We start from the raw sequence: 15,428 nt of genomic DNA, 5'->3' as shown, positions 1-15,428 counted from the left end.
GAGGGGAGGCGGCCTCCTGTGGCCGCGGCCCTGACCCCCCTCAGCTGTGGGGCTGTAGGGGGTGCGGTGACCCCGGGGAGTTCTGACCTCTGGGTACGTCCCGATGTGTGGTCACTGGGGACCATGGCTGATGGAGACCGGTAGGGAAGGCCCGACACCTGTGTGTGCGGTTCCAGACCTCTGTTGGGGGATGTCCTGACCATGGCGTGGAGGTTCCTGTGCCATCTGTGGAGACTGTGATTCCTGTGAGGGGGTTCCCACCCCCATGTGGAGGCTGTGCTCCATCTGTGGGGTCCTTGGTCTCTGCAGAGTCTCATCTCCTGTGGAGGCTCCTGACCCTTGAGCAGGGGGTTGCTGCCCGTCTGTGAGGAGTCCTGACCCAGGGTGCTGGCCCACATGCCCAACGTGCTCCAGGGTCCATGGGCCGGGAGGTGCTGAGTCACAGCCTTGGAAGGGGAAGGGTCCGAGGGTGGGGTCCCGCTGGGCCCGGTGAAGGTCGACGTTGATGGGAGACTGGCCCGGGGCCCCCACAGGCCGGGGCCACCTCCTTCCAGTGGGTGGGGCCTGGGGGAACAGTTCGGTCTGGGTCTCTAGGGAGGCTCAGGAGACAACATGGGGGTGCACAGAAGAAGGCAGCCCCCCCCAACACCCAGGGAAGAGCCCCCAGCTGACAGATCACAACTGCCCACCCCTCCCAGCCCCCCCAATCTGGCCACAGTGTGTGCAACACCATCGCAGGGAAGGGGGCCGGGAGGGTCTCCTGGCACATGGTCACACGCCCACATTGGGGACCTCCACCTGTGGGCTCGCCGCACAGTAGGCTTACAGGTCCTGCCTGATACGAGCAGCTTGGCACACACCTCAGGACTGGAGAGCACAACAGCCACAGCCCAGGACACACACGCCGGGGGACAGTCACACACGCGCGGCGGGCTACCCAGACAACTGCCGCACCCCAGGACTGCAGACAGAAAACCCACAGAGGCCACAGGAGCGCCGTGGACACAGGACACAAGCCAGTCCACACAGCCTCGTACAACACTCTGTCCTCGCCACACTCTGGGTCCTGGGAGCTGCAGCACCAGGCACCTGCGGACAGGAGGGGGCTGGGTGGACGCAGGCCATCCGAGCCCTGAGTGCCATCCCAGCCAGGGGTCCGAGGAGGCCAGGCAGACCCTACTCTCCTGTTGCCCCAATTCCAAGCTCTCCTCCCCAAAAGATGCCCCCCCAGGGGTGGGGCCTAAAGCAGAGACGAGGGAGCACCTGCGGAGGGCAGGTTCAGAGCAGAAAAGCAGGGCGCTGTGCTCGCCCTCCGAGTCAGCACGCAGCACCAGGGGCACCACCAGGAAGGCGCGCGCCAGGCCCGGGACAGCACGGCGCGCGGCGGCGGCGGCGGCCAGTGAGGGTGGCCACTCCATCATCGGGGGGCGTTAGGGGCGGGGCTGAGGGGGCCCGTCTCCGGCAGGGAGGCATCTGGAGCTCGCCAGGCACTCGCCCTAATCCCGGGGCGAGGGCGGCCGCCAGCAGCAACTGCCGGTGTCGGCCGGAGCTGCACACGTTCACGGACCTACCCCCGCAATGAATCCTGGGTGGGGAGATGTGACTGACCACTTACAGAGGAGGAAATGGAGGCTGGGGACCAACCAAGAGTGACACGGCAAGACCACCAGCAAGGACGAAGTGCGAGGAGGAGCGCACCCTGGATCCCGGCACCGTTCACTGGGGGACCGGGGTGGGCAGGACGCCCCAAGAGCACAGCCTCTCTCGTACCGGCGCACCCCCGTGCACCAAAGGGCCTGGGAAGCCACTGCCGCCTCCGCCTGGCCCCGGCGTCCGCAGCAGCTCCCAGGCAGTGGCCCGAGCCCAGCCACTCTCTGGCAAAGCGAGGTTCCCATCTCCCCGCCTGGCGAGCGGCAAGGAGAGAAGGGGACGCCCCGCAAGGGCCGCCCCCAGGCGCTGTCCGCGGTGCTGCCCGGACCGCCCGCCGCCGCAGGCATTCAGGCCCGAAGGCCGCCTCCCCCAGCCCCCAGGAACCTCACCAGTGCTCTTCCCGACCTGACCCCTCGCCCGGCCAGCCAGCACGAGGACCGGCCCGAGGCTGAGTCGCCTGGGCACCCTCTCGTCCCCACATCAGGAAGCGGGAAATCACTGAAAAGACCACGGTCAGAGAAGAGAAGGGACCAGGGTCGGAAGCCCACACCCGTCCTGCCCGGCTCCTCCGCACAGCCACCTCTGCACCTGCGCCTCCGCCCCAGCCTCCCGCCCCCGCCGGGGTGGCGCCGAGGACGGACCACACTTCTTCCAGAACACAAATTTATTTGGCATTTGGATGAAATGGTTCTCACAGCATCTTGAAGAATTAGTGCCAACCCAACCAGAAATAAACCCAAACTAAAACCCTTAGTGAAGGGAAACCATGAACAGGCTTCGAGACAAAGGAGTGTGGAGCCCACCCCCACCGGCAGGCCAGCAGCTCTCGCAGGCGCACGAGACTCTCGGCCAGGGCTGGTCGCGGTTCGTCTGACCGCAGAGCACTACCAGGTCCCACGACGGGTAGCCCGGGCCGGAGGCTGGCCCCAGCTCTCCCTTGCTCCCCCCGACCCCCAGCGGAGAGCCCCCCGGGGCGCCTGATCCTGGGGACACTGCGGGAAGCCGGCAGGGCTGGAGCAGTGCCGCAGCCCTGGACACAGCCCTGGCCCGTCCAGGAGCAGACCCACCCCTGTGACCCCCAAGGTCTGCTTCAGGCCACCCCCTCAGCGCCTCCCACGTGCCCGACTGGCCCAGCAGCCCTTCGGTCCCCGAGGAGTCCCCAGTTCCACACGTCCTGTGCCAGCCACCCTGCCCTGTACACACGGGTCTGAGGACTGGGCCAGAGAAACGGGGGCTAGGAGGGGCCCTGAGCTGCTGGGGCCAGGCTCCCCTGGGGCTCACGGGGAGGGCAGCGGTGCCCACTCCCAAGCACGAGTGCTCGGGACCCTCACCCAGCACCCGCGAGGCCTGGGACGGCCGCTCTGTGCCCGTAGCGCAGCGGGGGCGGGACACGCCTGCGGCCACTCTCTGGTCCCAGCCCTCGGCAGGGCGAGGGCAGGCCTGCTGGGCACACAGCCTGCCCGCGTGGGGCCGCCTCCAGCATCTGGCTCCTGTGGGCTGAGCCCTGGTCTGTGGGCAACTTGAGAGCGCATGCCACCCAGGGAAGAACAAAATGGTCCCCAACAGGAGACTGAGAACGTGTCACCTCCCCACCCCGCGATGGAAGGACTCCCTGCTCGGCCGAGGGCCACGCCTCCGTGCCACCCAGCACACCACGGCTGGCCCCGGAGAGGGGGCCCCGTGCCCGAGTCCCTGTGTACCGCCACCACCTGCACACTCGGACACACGCACACAGACACACGTGCACACAAAAAAGAAGATCCAGACGTTCAACGTAGAAAAGACATGGATGTGCTAAAAATCGCACAAAACCCGCTTCATCTCCAAACCTCAGAAACGCTAACAGCCCCGTGTCAGGAGACAAGACCACTGCCCAGAAGCAGGCACAGGGACCCTTGGTCAAAGGCCCCCCGGGGCAGGGCACCCAGCACCCTGCTGCTGGGGACAGGAAGGTGGCATGCGGCCACCGCACTTGGCTCCGGTGGTGGGCAGGAAGTGGACTTTCGGAGATGGAGAGCCCAGGACGTGAATTTCAGCCACCCCTCCCCCCAAAGACACCCCTTTATGGCACAAACGAGGTGGGGTGAGGGCAGGTCCGGCCCAGGGGCAACGTCAGAGGGAGCGAGGCTCCCGAGGGCAGCGGCCAGGACCAGCCCCGGCGGAGGACCCAGGGCCAGGACGCCCACGCACGGCGACAGGCCCTGCCCGACCCCAGAGCTGCCCGGGGGGGGGGGGGGGGGGACCGTGCGCAGCAGTGCCGGGGCGCAAACCATCGGGGTGCGGCCAGGGCCTCCTGGCGTGGAACGGGGCTCCACGGAGCCCAGGTGGAAAGACAACATGGAGTCCGACCTCCTCCCCAGCTGCCCTCTTCTGGGCCTTGGGCACCAGAGCCCCAGAGCAGCCCTCGCGGCCGCCTGCCAGGCCGTCTGCTCCGACCGCACGGACAGTCCTGACAGCTGCCGCCCGGGCACGCCTTCCTGAGCAGTGGCCGGCAAGGCGCGCGTGGCAGCCCGGGCTCCTCCGCAGGGTGGGTGGCATCCACCCCAGCAGAGCCGGGGTGTCGGGCCCCACTCGAGTCCACAGTGCCTCCTTTGTTCCCTGCTCCTGACACACGTGGTCTCACGAACTCTGCCATCCTTCTGCCGTTTAAAAAGAAAAGACGGTGACCCAACGCTACACGCATGTGTCTGAAGCCCCCGAGGAGCCCGGGGCAGGCGCTGGCGCCCTGGGGGTGGGGCTGTGTCTGTGCGTGCCCGCCGTCCAGGGTGCAGCCGTGCAGCTGGGTCCAAGCTCGCTCAGGGGCCCCTCAAGTCTCCCACAGGGATCAGCGTCTTTCTCAACAGCAAACAGGTGCTCCCTGCCTGTGCGGGCCGCAGGCCTGCAGTCCTCCTCTACACCACGGTACTGAGGGAACTTCGGCTGTGGCGGCCGCCCCCGGGCAGTGCCTCTGTGGCCAGGGCGCTCCCACTCTGGGCGGGGTCAGGGGGCACGAGGAGGGCACTGCTGCTGTCGGCTGAGTCTTCCAGGTCGGCCAGAGAGGCCCCAGGGGCGGACAGGGGCTGCTCCGGGCGCCGGGGCACCGCGCCCTCACCGCCACCATCTCCTGTGGTGGGTGGGGCGGCCTCCGCTGGCTCAAAGGCGTCGTCATCTGCGGGAGGAGATGAGGGTCAGAAGGGGGTGGGCTCGGCTTGGGGGACGCGCCTCCTCCCGCCTGCGCCCACCAACACCGCCGGGGGGGGGCAGCCCGCCCCACAGGGCTCCACCGTGTTCACCCCACACCTTCGCTGCGTGGTGGACTGTGTGTGGCAGGGGCAGGGGTGCAGCCGTGAGCACACCACGACGTGTGTGGGACACGCTTCAACAGAGTCAGCGGGACAGAGGGGAGCGTCCAGGCAGGGCTCACACGCATCAGACATGGGCTGGGACACGGGCGCAGGCGCGGCGCAGGGCCGGAGCAGACAGCCCGCCACCTGCGTGGGGGTCTGCACGACACCCTGGCCTGAGCGAAACCTGCCGGCAGCCCCTCCTTCTTCCCGCGGCTGCTCTCTGAAAGCTCGGGGACCCAGCACCGCCTCTCCCCTGGCCAACGTCCCCGGACCAGCAGTCCTGCTGTCCTGCCGCGGGCAGCGGTTCCTCCCAGGCAGCCTGGTCCACAGTGGCATCTGGGGCCCGCTGCCCCCAGCAGCGTCCCTTGTCCCACCCTGCCCCCTGGACGGCACAGTGTGACAACCAGTGTCCCAAGAGCAGAGGTCAAACCCACGTCTTTCCCGCCTGTGCAGACCGCAGAGAACAGGACTAGCAGACCAGAGAGACAGACCAAGGACACAGCAACGGTGGCCTCACAAAGCCCAGCCTGCTGTGTTGTGTGCATGTGAGACACACGTGGAACCAGGATGGGACAGCTGTGTGTGCACTGGGGACAGGACCAGGCCAGGCCGTGGGCAGGGCACCTGCCGTGCCCTCTAGTTGGCCTGTGAGGAATGATCTTCCACAGCATCAGATGAATGGCAGACTCAAGCGACCACGTTCTTCCCACTGCACAGGAGGGCACGCCAAGGGTGTCTCCTCAGCTCACATCACAGGCACCGACAGCCCACCGCCTGGGCACCCCGCTCCCCACAGGCCCCAGCTGAGGGGCCCCGAGGACTGTGCACCAGCAGTTCCAGGAGGGAGGCAGGGTAAGGGTGACCACTGCCAGTGGCCACCTCTGACCCTGGGAAGAGCCTGCCCACCCCAGATGGCGGCGCCACCATGAAGGGAGATGCCAGGTGAAGCAGGAACCTGGGCACAAGGGGGCCCAGCCAGTGGGGACCCTCGGCTCCCTCGCCCCGGGGGTCACCTGCAGGGTCGTAAAACACGCCGTCCAGGTTGACGGAGGCCTCGTAGGGGGGCGGCGGGTCATCGGGCTGGTCAATGTCTGGGTACTTGTACGCCGTGTAGGGAGGGGGCGGGTCGTGGAAGTGGAAAGTGCCGCCTTCCCCATCGTCCGAGAGGTGCAGTGGCGTGAGGCCCGTGCCGAACCCGTCCGGGCCGTAATCAAAGCCGGGGATCCTGCGGCCAAGGTTGAAGTGGTGCACTGGGCAGTCAGAGACAGAAGCAAGCACGGAGCCGTCACCCCCAGGCTGCCCCCGCCACCCCCAGGCCCAGGACGCCGCGCCCCGAGAGTCGCACACCTGCGCCCAGCTGCCACCCGCCGCCCACACTGAGAGCCCGCCTGCCCGCCACGCTCTGGCTCTCTGCGCGTCTGGGCCTGACCCGCGACGGCCTCGCGTGCTGCCCGCCCTGCAGCTCCGTCTCCAGGGGTTGCGGGAAGAGCCTGGCTGCCCACCGTGACGCGGGGCCTGCAGACCTGACGTGTGTGCCCTCGGAGGCCGCGGGGCCCGGACACAGCACGAACCCCCCCCTCCCCACAGGGGCTGGGGAGCCCCCCACTTGCTCACTGAGACAAGGGGGAGCTCAGAGGTCCTGCCTGGGCGCAGGCTGCGGCAGAGAATGTGGGCTGAGGAGCTTGGGCCACGCTCCCTACGCTGCCACAGGCCACGGGCGTCCGCGGTCTGTCCCGGGCAGGCCGCCCGGCAGGTGCCCACACGCCCTGGGGACCAGGGCCAGCGCCGCTCCTGCCACGCTCCCGCGGCTCCGCCGGGAGCAGCAGCGGGCAGGGTGTGGCCACTGGGCGGCCCCGGCCCCTCCTCCCCGCGCCGGGGCCGCGCCCGGGCCGCTGGGGGCAGGGCGGGCACTCACGGTTGGCTCCGATCAGAGACTCAATGCGCTCCCGGCGCCTCTGGCGCAGCCGATGGACCATGAAGAGCAGCAGTGACAGGATGAGGAAGGAGGACACGCAGCTCACGATGAGACGCATCCCGCTGGCCATGGAGTCCAGCAGGCTGCTGCCGTCTGTGCGGACGGGGAGGGCTGCTCTCAGGAGGGGGCTTGGCCCCCAGGCAGTGCGTCTCCCGACCCTCCCAGCACCGGCCCCCCCAGGCAGCCATCGGGAGGACGCCCCAGCCTGGCCTCGGCCCCTCCCGAAAGCCCTGTCCCCTCTGCAGGGCCCACCGGCCCCATCGCGGGGGCCCAGCCCTGGAGGCCACCCGGGGTGCGGAGCAGGACTGTGCACCTGGCCGCAGCACCCAGGTCCTCCCTGACGCAGAGGGGCCGAGGTCCGCCGCCGGGTCAGACGGGGTCGGAGCTCTCTGTCCCTCCTCCCCAGGGTCACCTGGGGCCCTGCAGGGGATCAGGGGAGGGTGCGGGCGCGGCTGTCCCTGGACCCTGCTTACAGCCTCCCCTTGGCCCCTTCGGTGGCTGCTCTGGTTTTTTTTTAACTTTTTATTTTATGTTGGAGTACAGTCCGTTAACAACTTGTGTTAGTTTCAGGTGCACAGCCCAGTGATCCAGTGATCCAGGGACACACACGTCGGCTGTTCTGATTCCTGACTGCACGTGCCCACACTCCTCTGTGGGCGTGGAGCCCAGGGGCCACCGCTGGTGGCTCGACTGCGCACTCAGGGTATCGTAGGATGGAGACGGGCACCCAGGGAGAACGCCCTCATGTTGGACCCTCCCCCACGCCCCTTTCCCCTCCCCGGGTCACGGTCCCGGCCCCGGCCCGAGCAAGGCTGGGCAGGGCGTGCTCTGGGCCGGCTCTGTGGTGAAGGCGCAGGGTCCCGCAGCTGCTTCCGCGGGGGGTCGGAGTCGGGCCCGCGTCCGGCTTCTCGGAGCAGGGGTGGTGGGGCCCAGGGCCTGGGCGCCAGCCCCACCAGCGGAGCATCCTGAGGTCCTCCACGCGCGGAGGCTGCAGGTGCCGGGCGCTCTGCTATGGGCCCCGTGCCTCTGACCGCGCGTGTCCAAGGGCCCCATCAGGGTGGCCGTACAGCCCCGGGGACACTGGCAGTGTCTGGGGACACCCTGGTCGTCCCCAGCAGAGGCCGGGGACGCAGCTCAGCACGCCGCTGGCTGCCGGCCCAGGGTCTGGCCGGGCCTGGCCAGCACACACCTGGCTTGCTGGGCACGGCCGGGAGCGGTGCTGGTGCGAGGTGGGGAGGGAGTGAAGGGGCTTGGGCATCCCTACAGCTCCCGCCTGTGTGAGGCGGCCCCTCCTGCTCAGTTACAGAACCGGAGCCAGGGCTGTCTGGGAACCCCTGCCTGCGGACCCAGCGTGGAGGTCAGGGAGGTCCCCGGGGTAGGAGAGCCCTGAGCCGTGGGACCTGTGTCCACACCCACTGCCAGCCCTGAGGAGACGCGTCACAGCCAACACAGGTGCCAGGTGGGTGGCTAGGCTCACACTGGCCCTCCTCCCACGGGGCAGAAAGCTTCCCCCCAAAGCCTCACTTGCTGCTGGCAACACGAGCACGTGTGTGAAAGGACACGTCCCCTCACCCGTTAGGGGCTGTCCCGACGCCCGTCTCAAGGGAACATGTCGTCCCCGCCCAGGAGGAGACCCGTCAGCCCAGGGGCTGCTGACATGTCTGTTCCCTGGCGGCCAGCTCAGAGACCCTAGGGTGGGGGGCCGCTGAAGCCGCAGGCCCTCCGCAGTGACTAATTCCTACTCAGTCCTAAAATAAACCCCGGACACGGCCAAGGTCCCCGATCCTCGTCCACGGTGCTCACCAGCAGGCACCAGCAGCCAGACGCAAAGAAGACAGCACTGCCCCAGGGCCCCCAACACCGCAGGTCCCTCCGCGGGGCTGCGGAAGGTGCCAGGTGGGGCCGCCTGCTGTCACCCGGGCCGCAGGTCCCTGGCCAGCCCTGGACCCTGACAGAAGACATGTCCTGCTGCGGCAGACACTGCTGAAAGGAAGGGGTCTCAGGCGCTGCTGGCCTGACCCTTGGTCTGATGCCTGAGCTTCCCCAGGCCTCTCCGGGCCACTCGGTGCCGACAAGAGCGTCCAGTCTCTGCCGAGGCAGCAGGAATCGGAGACGGGCACCTGGTCCCCAACGCGGGCTCTGCTACTGAGGGTGCGCAGCCAGCACCTCGACGCGCCTGGCCTCCACCTCACCTCTCAGCCCCAGGCCCTCGGGCGCTGGTGTGGGACAGGAGAGGCCTGTGGGAGGGCTGTCGGGTGGCATCCGCCTCTCTCCCGAGTGGCCGTGAACATCCTCAGGTGCTTGGCTGGCCTCGTGCCTCTCCTCTGCTCAGGGGTCATTCCAGAGCCTCTGCCCATGTTTCCACAGGGCGGTTTGTTTTCTTATTATTGAGTTTTAAGAGTTCTTTATATGCTTGGAACACAAGACCTTTGTCTGCCTTCAGACAAAGGGGTCTTTCAATGAGCAGAAGTTTTCAATTTTGATGAAGTCTAATTTATCAATGTTTCTTCTGTGGACCATGCTTTTGATCTAAAAATGTTGTGTATCACAAGGTCGCAAATATTTTTCTCCTATTTCCTTTGTTCTTTTAAAAGACTTAATTTTAAAAGAACATATATTGGCGAGGAGGGATAAACTGGGAGATTGGGATTGACATATACACACGACCGTACATAAACTAGATAACTAATAAGGACCTACTGTGTAGCACAGGGAACTCTACTCAGTACTCAGTAATGACCTACATGAGAAAAGAATCTAAAAAAAAGAGTGAATATACGTATATGTATAACCGATTCACTCTGCTGTACATCTGAAACTAAAACACTGTAAGTCAACTATACTCCAATAAAAATTAAAAATAAAAGAACATGTTTTCTTCTAAAAATTTTATAATTTAAAGTTTTATAGAAGTGTATGATCATTCTGCAGGAAGTGTGGTGTAAGGTTAATTTTTCTTTTTTTTTTTTTTGCTTATGGATGTCCAACTGTTTCAGCACCATTTGTTGAAAGGCTACCCTTTCTTCACTGAATTGCCTTTGTACCTTGTTAAGTATCAGTTGGCCATGTAAGTGTGGACTATTTCTAGGCTCTCTAGTCTATTCCACTGATCTATGAGTCTCTTTTGCTAAAATCATAGTGTTTTGATGACTATGACTATGAAGTAAGTTTTAAATCAGGCACCATGAAGCCTCCAACTTTGTTCTCTTTAAATACTGGTTTGGCAATTCTAATTCCTTTGCCTTTCCACATAAATTTTAGAATTAGCTTCTTTGTGTCGACAAAAAACTCTGCTAGGATTCTGGCTGGGACTGCACAGAATCCACAGAGAACTTGGGGAGAATTCGCCTTCTAGTGACAGTGAGTCTTCTGATCCATGAACATGGTATACCTCTCCTTTTATTTATACCTTTGATTTCCTTCATCAGTGTCTTAGGATTCGTAGCATACAGATGGTGTGCATACTTTGTAAGATTCATACCTAAACATTTCATGGTTTTTGGTGCTACTGTAAATGGTACTTCTCTTAAAAATCTCAATTTCCCACTGTTTATAGGTAGCTTATATAAACACAATGGGTTTTTGCATATTGACCTTGCATTTGGAGACCTTGCTAAACTAAACACATTTATTAATTCTAGTAACATTCCTGGAGATCCTCTGAGATCTTCTACACAGACAATCACGACATCCACAATGAGAGGTGATTTCATTTCTTCCCCTCTGGTCTGGATGCCTGTTCTGGTATGGCACTGCCCTAGACCTCCCCATACAACCCTGAACAGGGTGGTGAGAGCAGACGCCCTTGCCCTGTTGAAGGAGATACTTTCCAGTGCCTCTGTCCTTGGTGCAGTGTGTGCAGTTCCTGGCAGAGGATGCCTGGCCTGGGAAGCAGTCAGGGGGCTGCAGAATCACGGCCACAGTGTAGGGCAGGTGAGGTCCGGACTGCGCTGCTCTGGCTGCACTGATGAGAGGCCTATGGCAGCACGGATCCTGCCCAGACACCGTGAAGGTCCTGCTCTGCTGACAAGTCTTCAGAGCTAGGTGGGCTCCATGGGCCACGCATGCCCACTGATGAGTCACTCTTGTATATGACTGGTCATTCTTACAGAGCCTGGACAGAGGCAAGGCAGCAGAAGTCAACTCCTGAGAAGCAGAACCAGGAATCCTGGTGAACAGGCTTGTGAAAGACAGTGTCTGACTCCTGTAGAAGGGGAGTGAGCTGGAGGATGGAGTGATGTGGCCGGGGCTCAGGAGACCTGACAAGCACCCAATCGGCTTGTCACACGTCTGCAGGTACGTGCCCCACAGCAGCGGGTACTGTCCACCCTGCAGCATGGGGAGGCCTGAGCGCCCCAGCTCCATGTTCCCAAGCCGGCTCCACACAAACATGGCCTCTGCACACACCACAGCCAACGGCACAGGTCTGGGACACATGCCAGAGCATCCAGCCTGCCAAGCCTCAGCCAGCCTGACGCTGCCTGGCCTCCCCTGGCGGCCCTGGGGTGCAGGACAGCTTCCGTGTGCGGCCCTCACACACGGCTCCAGCTTCCCTCCACAGGCCCCATCCAGGTCACCCGCAGTCATGCTTCTGATTTACGTTTCCCTTGAGGTCGTGAACTCACAGAGAGATGCCGGGCTACTTTGGCATGAGTTGCTGTACTAATAAGGGCTGCAGGGAGGGTCCCACCTGCTGCTCCTTCATCAGAAGTGGGAGGAGGAGGGTCACCCAGAGACCACGTGCCCCCTGGCGTCCACCGTGAGGCACCGCCGAGTGCGGAGGAGCTTCATGCCAAAACTGCAGGTAAAATTCAATCTTTTCCTTAAGACTCTAACATTAAAGACTGACAACGTGGAGCAACAGAAATGGTCATCACCCTCCACGCCACCACACTCAGACAGCACGGGCTCCCGTGGGGACCACGACGGAAGCCAGGAGAGGAGACCGGCCCGCAGCCCTTGGTCACAGCTGCCATGTGCACACGCAGCCCCACTCAAGGCCAAGCTCACCGCCTCACCTGGGTCCAGGCACATGAACTTGCAGCACTCCTTGGGGTCCTTGCGGTACTGCTGGCAGCCCTGGGGCCGCTCGCACAGGGCGGCCACGCACATCTCGGGCTCCCCTCCGTGGCAGGTGCAGCTCAGGCACGGGTCATCCCCTTTGGGGGTGAAGTAGAACCCTTCATCCACCACGTTGTCCTTGATGTCCACGCACGTCTGACCTGTAACAGGCACAGACACAGACTGCGCATCGCTGGCCAGAGCAGCCCTGACTTCTCTCCGGGGCCTGGGCCATAGTGACAGCAGAGGCGTCGGCAGGACGGACCTGGAGCCCCGCCCCAGGGTGGTGGGCCTGCTGTGGTCGCAGGGAGGGGCTGACAGGCCGCTGGGCGCACTGTCTGGACAAAACGTTGCTCAGCACACTTGGCCGGGAGCAGACAGCAGGGACAGAGCAGAGCCTGGGGAGGAGCGTTTGCTTCCCAGTGCCTAAGCGCGTTATGTGGGAGGTTTCCTCCATTTTAACGTGCTGGTGCCACAAGTGCCAGCCCTTTTAACATCAGAATGTGTCTCGAATGAGCCTCGGGAGATGGTCCACTGGACCTGAGACACACAGTGAACTCGCACAGACCTAACAGGGACCAGAGGAGGAACGGCTGGGGAGACAACAGGGGGTTAAGATGCAAGGCCCTTAAGCGGGTAGGAGGCACGCCTGATGCCAGGCATGAGGGCTGGGGGGGCGGGGGGTTCTTCTCGGGACAGCAAGAGGAGATGTTCTGGTCTCTCGGTGGGGTAGGGACTTCTAGGAAAACACACCTTAGGCCTGTGCCACACTCGACTGGACTCAAATCTGTGTAACCACGTGGTCGGGAGTGTGCAGGGCAAGGGCCTCACATAAAACTGTTCCTGCTTGAACAGAGGGAGGAAGGGTGAAGAAAAGGAGCAGAGCCCTTGGAGATGCGGGAGACCCGTCTGGAGAGACAGCTGCCAAAAATGCCCACATTCACCGTGAAGCCAAATCCTGCACATCTGGGAAGCTTCAACGGACTCCAAGCAGGACAAACACAAAAAACTAACACATCACACCCGGCGCAAGGTCAGAAATCCTAAAAAGAGCAACAAGAATGACGCAATGCAATGCTTACTGGGAACACAGTAAGATTTCCCACCAAGAGGCGGGACGGGTGGGGGGAGGATAATGAATTTCAAGCGCTCAAAGGAAAAGCTGTCGACCAAGAGTCTGCATCCAAATTGTACACTCTAAATATATGCAGTTTATTGTAAATAAATAAATAAATAAATAAATAAATAAATAAATAAGGGGGGAAAAAAAGAGTCCGCATCCAGCAAAGCCATCTTTCAAAAATGAAGACCTTCCTGGGTAAATAAAACCTGAGAGAACTTGTGCTTTCAGACTCCCAGGACAAGAAACACCAAAGGAAGCTCTGAGCCAAAAAGGAGGTGACCCTCAGAGAGTAATCTGAATCCAAACAAAAAGCCAAAAAGCACCAGAAAAGGCAATTACGTAATTATAAGGCAGTATAAGTGTGTATTTTTCCTCCTTTATTCTCTCAACTTACCTGCAAGGCGACTGTATAAGATAGTATGTCTACAGTACAGTGCTGGTCCACAGTACACAGAAATGCAAGACACCCGGAACATACTTGCCGGCAGCGTGTGGGAGCAAAGCTGCACTGAACAGAGGAAACGACCGCAGGCAGCAAAGCAACTACAACCGTGCAGCGCGGCCTTCTTCACACTAAGAGACTCAACATGTGTTAACAACCGTGTGCAAGGACAGGAGTACATGACGGGGTGATTCACAAGAAACACGTACTTGCCACTCAGGTGACCAGCACACACTGCTCATTTACATCTGGTCTCCGCCCATGGTGCCTGGCTCACAAATGCCTGGAAGTATAACGGCTTACGTCCCCGACAACATGATCCCAAGAAAGAGAAAGCTACATTAGAGAATATCAAGGAAGAATGGATGAAGCGACACCCGATGATAACATGTCTCTTTCAAAAGCTGATGCATCACGCAGCCAGGAAAGGTCTGAGCAAGAGTGCCAACAAGCCTGGGCTACAGGTGTACAAACCCCCATGGCCAGGGGCTCTTAAGGGAGGACCAAAGCGGCAAACCTCCAGGGAGACTGAAGGGGAGAAAGGAAGAGTCGTAAGTAACATCAGGAAACAAAACGGAGTCACAGTGACAGACACAACAACACTTTCGAAAAATCACAGCTATTATTTAGAGGAGGTTACACGGGCTCTGCCCTAGACACACAGGACTCACGACCTGACTCCAGAGAACCAGGAGACAGGAATACATCTGTAAGCGTTAAAGGCACTAAATGAGCATTAAAGATCTATACCAGAGGTACATGTACACACACGCGCATGCGTCTTGGCTCTGCCCACTGCAAGGGCATAAAAGCAATGAGTATTAACGAGTGCCCAGGTCCTCCAAGGCTGATTCCAGAGAGTAAAAGATGAACGTGGAAATGCTCAAAGAATGATGAGGACACGTCAGGACAGCCTGTGTTAACTGTTTTTATTCCACAATGTTCATGAATCCAAAAGCTTAGAGAAGAAATGGCTCAATTATTTGAAAACCACAAACTATCAAAAACTCACCAAAGAGGAAATAAGACAATCTGAATAGTCCTATGCCATCAAATAAATTGAATTTAGAATTAAAAGGCTCTCCTCAAATGGCTTTACTGGAGATGTCTACCAAATATTTGAAAAATTAACACCAATTCCATATATAATCTTTTCCAGAAAACAAAAGAGGCTGGAACATTTCTCAACTCATTTTGTGAGGTCAGTGTTACCCTCATACCAAAACCAGACAGTACAGAAAAAGAAAACTACAGACCAATATTTCTCATGCAAAAATGCAAAAATTCTCAGTAAAATATCAGCAAACCAAATTCAACATTGTACTCAATGAATTATACACTATGACCAAGTGGGATTTATCACAGGAATGTAAATCTGGTTCAATATTTAAAAAAAATCAAGGTACTTCACCATCTTGATAAACTAAGGAAGAAATATCATATGTTCATATAAAATGATGCAGAAAAAATCATTTGACAAAATCTAACACTCATTAATGATTAAAAACTCTTAGCAAGTTAGGAATAGAGGGAAATTACTTCAAATTGATAGAAAATACCTGCAAAAACATCTATAGCTAATATCACACTTAATAGTAAAAGGTGGGAGGGAGGGAATACGGGGATGGATATGTGTATAAAAACAGATGACTGAACTTGGTGTACCCCCCCCCCCCCAAAAAAAAAAGTCAAAGAAAGACAATAAATATTCTAATTTGAGAGAGCCTGGGATAACCTTTAAAACATTTACAAGATTCCTTAAGAGATGTGGACTGCCTGTCCCATCCCAATAGCCCCCAAAGCAGTTATTTTATAGATTTAAAACAAATAAAATTGAGTTTATTTAAAAAA

At 59.8% G+C, this 15,428-nt stretch overlaps 1 protein-coding gene across 9 annotated transcripts in view; it reads right to left on the bottom strand.

The window, feature by feature from the left end:
- Nucleotides 1-4,318: 4,318 nt before the first annotated feature.
- Nucleotides 4,319-15,428, bottom strand: part of DGCR2 (DiGeorge syndrome critical region gene 2) — a 51,619-nt gene continuing 40,509 nt past the window's right edge. For 6 of the 9 annotated variants that reach the window (XM_057746957.1, XM_057746958.1, XM_057746960.1 and 3 more), the window contains 4 exons: nt 11,970-12,173; nt 6,892-7,044; nt 5,990-6,226; nt 4,319-4,798 (listed from right to left, as the gene is read on the bottom strand). In XM_057746957.1, coding sequence (XP_057602940.1) covers nt 4,542-4,798; nt 5,990-6,226; nt 6,892-7,044; nt 11,970-12,173 — 851 coding nt within the window. In that variant the 3' untranslated portion in view covers nt 4,319-4,541. Of the gene's footprint in view, nt 4,799-5,989; nt 6,227-6,891; nt 7,063-11,969; nt 12,174-15,428 lie in introns of all 9 variants that reach the window. The other 3 variants (XM_057746956.1, XM_057746959.1, XM_057746953.1) reach the window with 1 other exon arrangement.

Source organism: Hippopotamus amphibius, chromosome 8 (assembly GCF_030028045.1).
Source record: "Hippopotamus amphibius kiboko isolate mHipAmp2 chromosome 8, mHipAmp2.hap2, whole genome shotgun sequence".
Lineage (NCBI taxonomy): Eukaryota > Metazoa > Chordata > Mammalia > Artiodactyla > Hippopotamidae > Hippopotamus > Hippopotamus amphibius.
The sequence above is the reverse complement of the archived record's forward strand: the minus strand, read 5'-3'. Positions and strand labels throughout refer to the sequence as shown.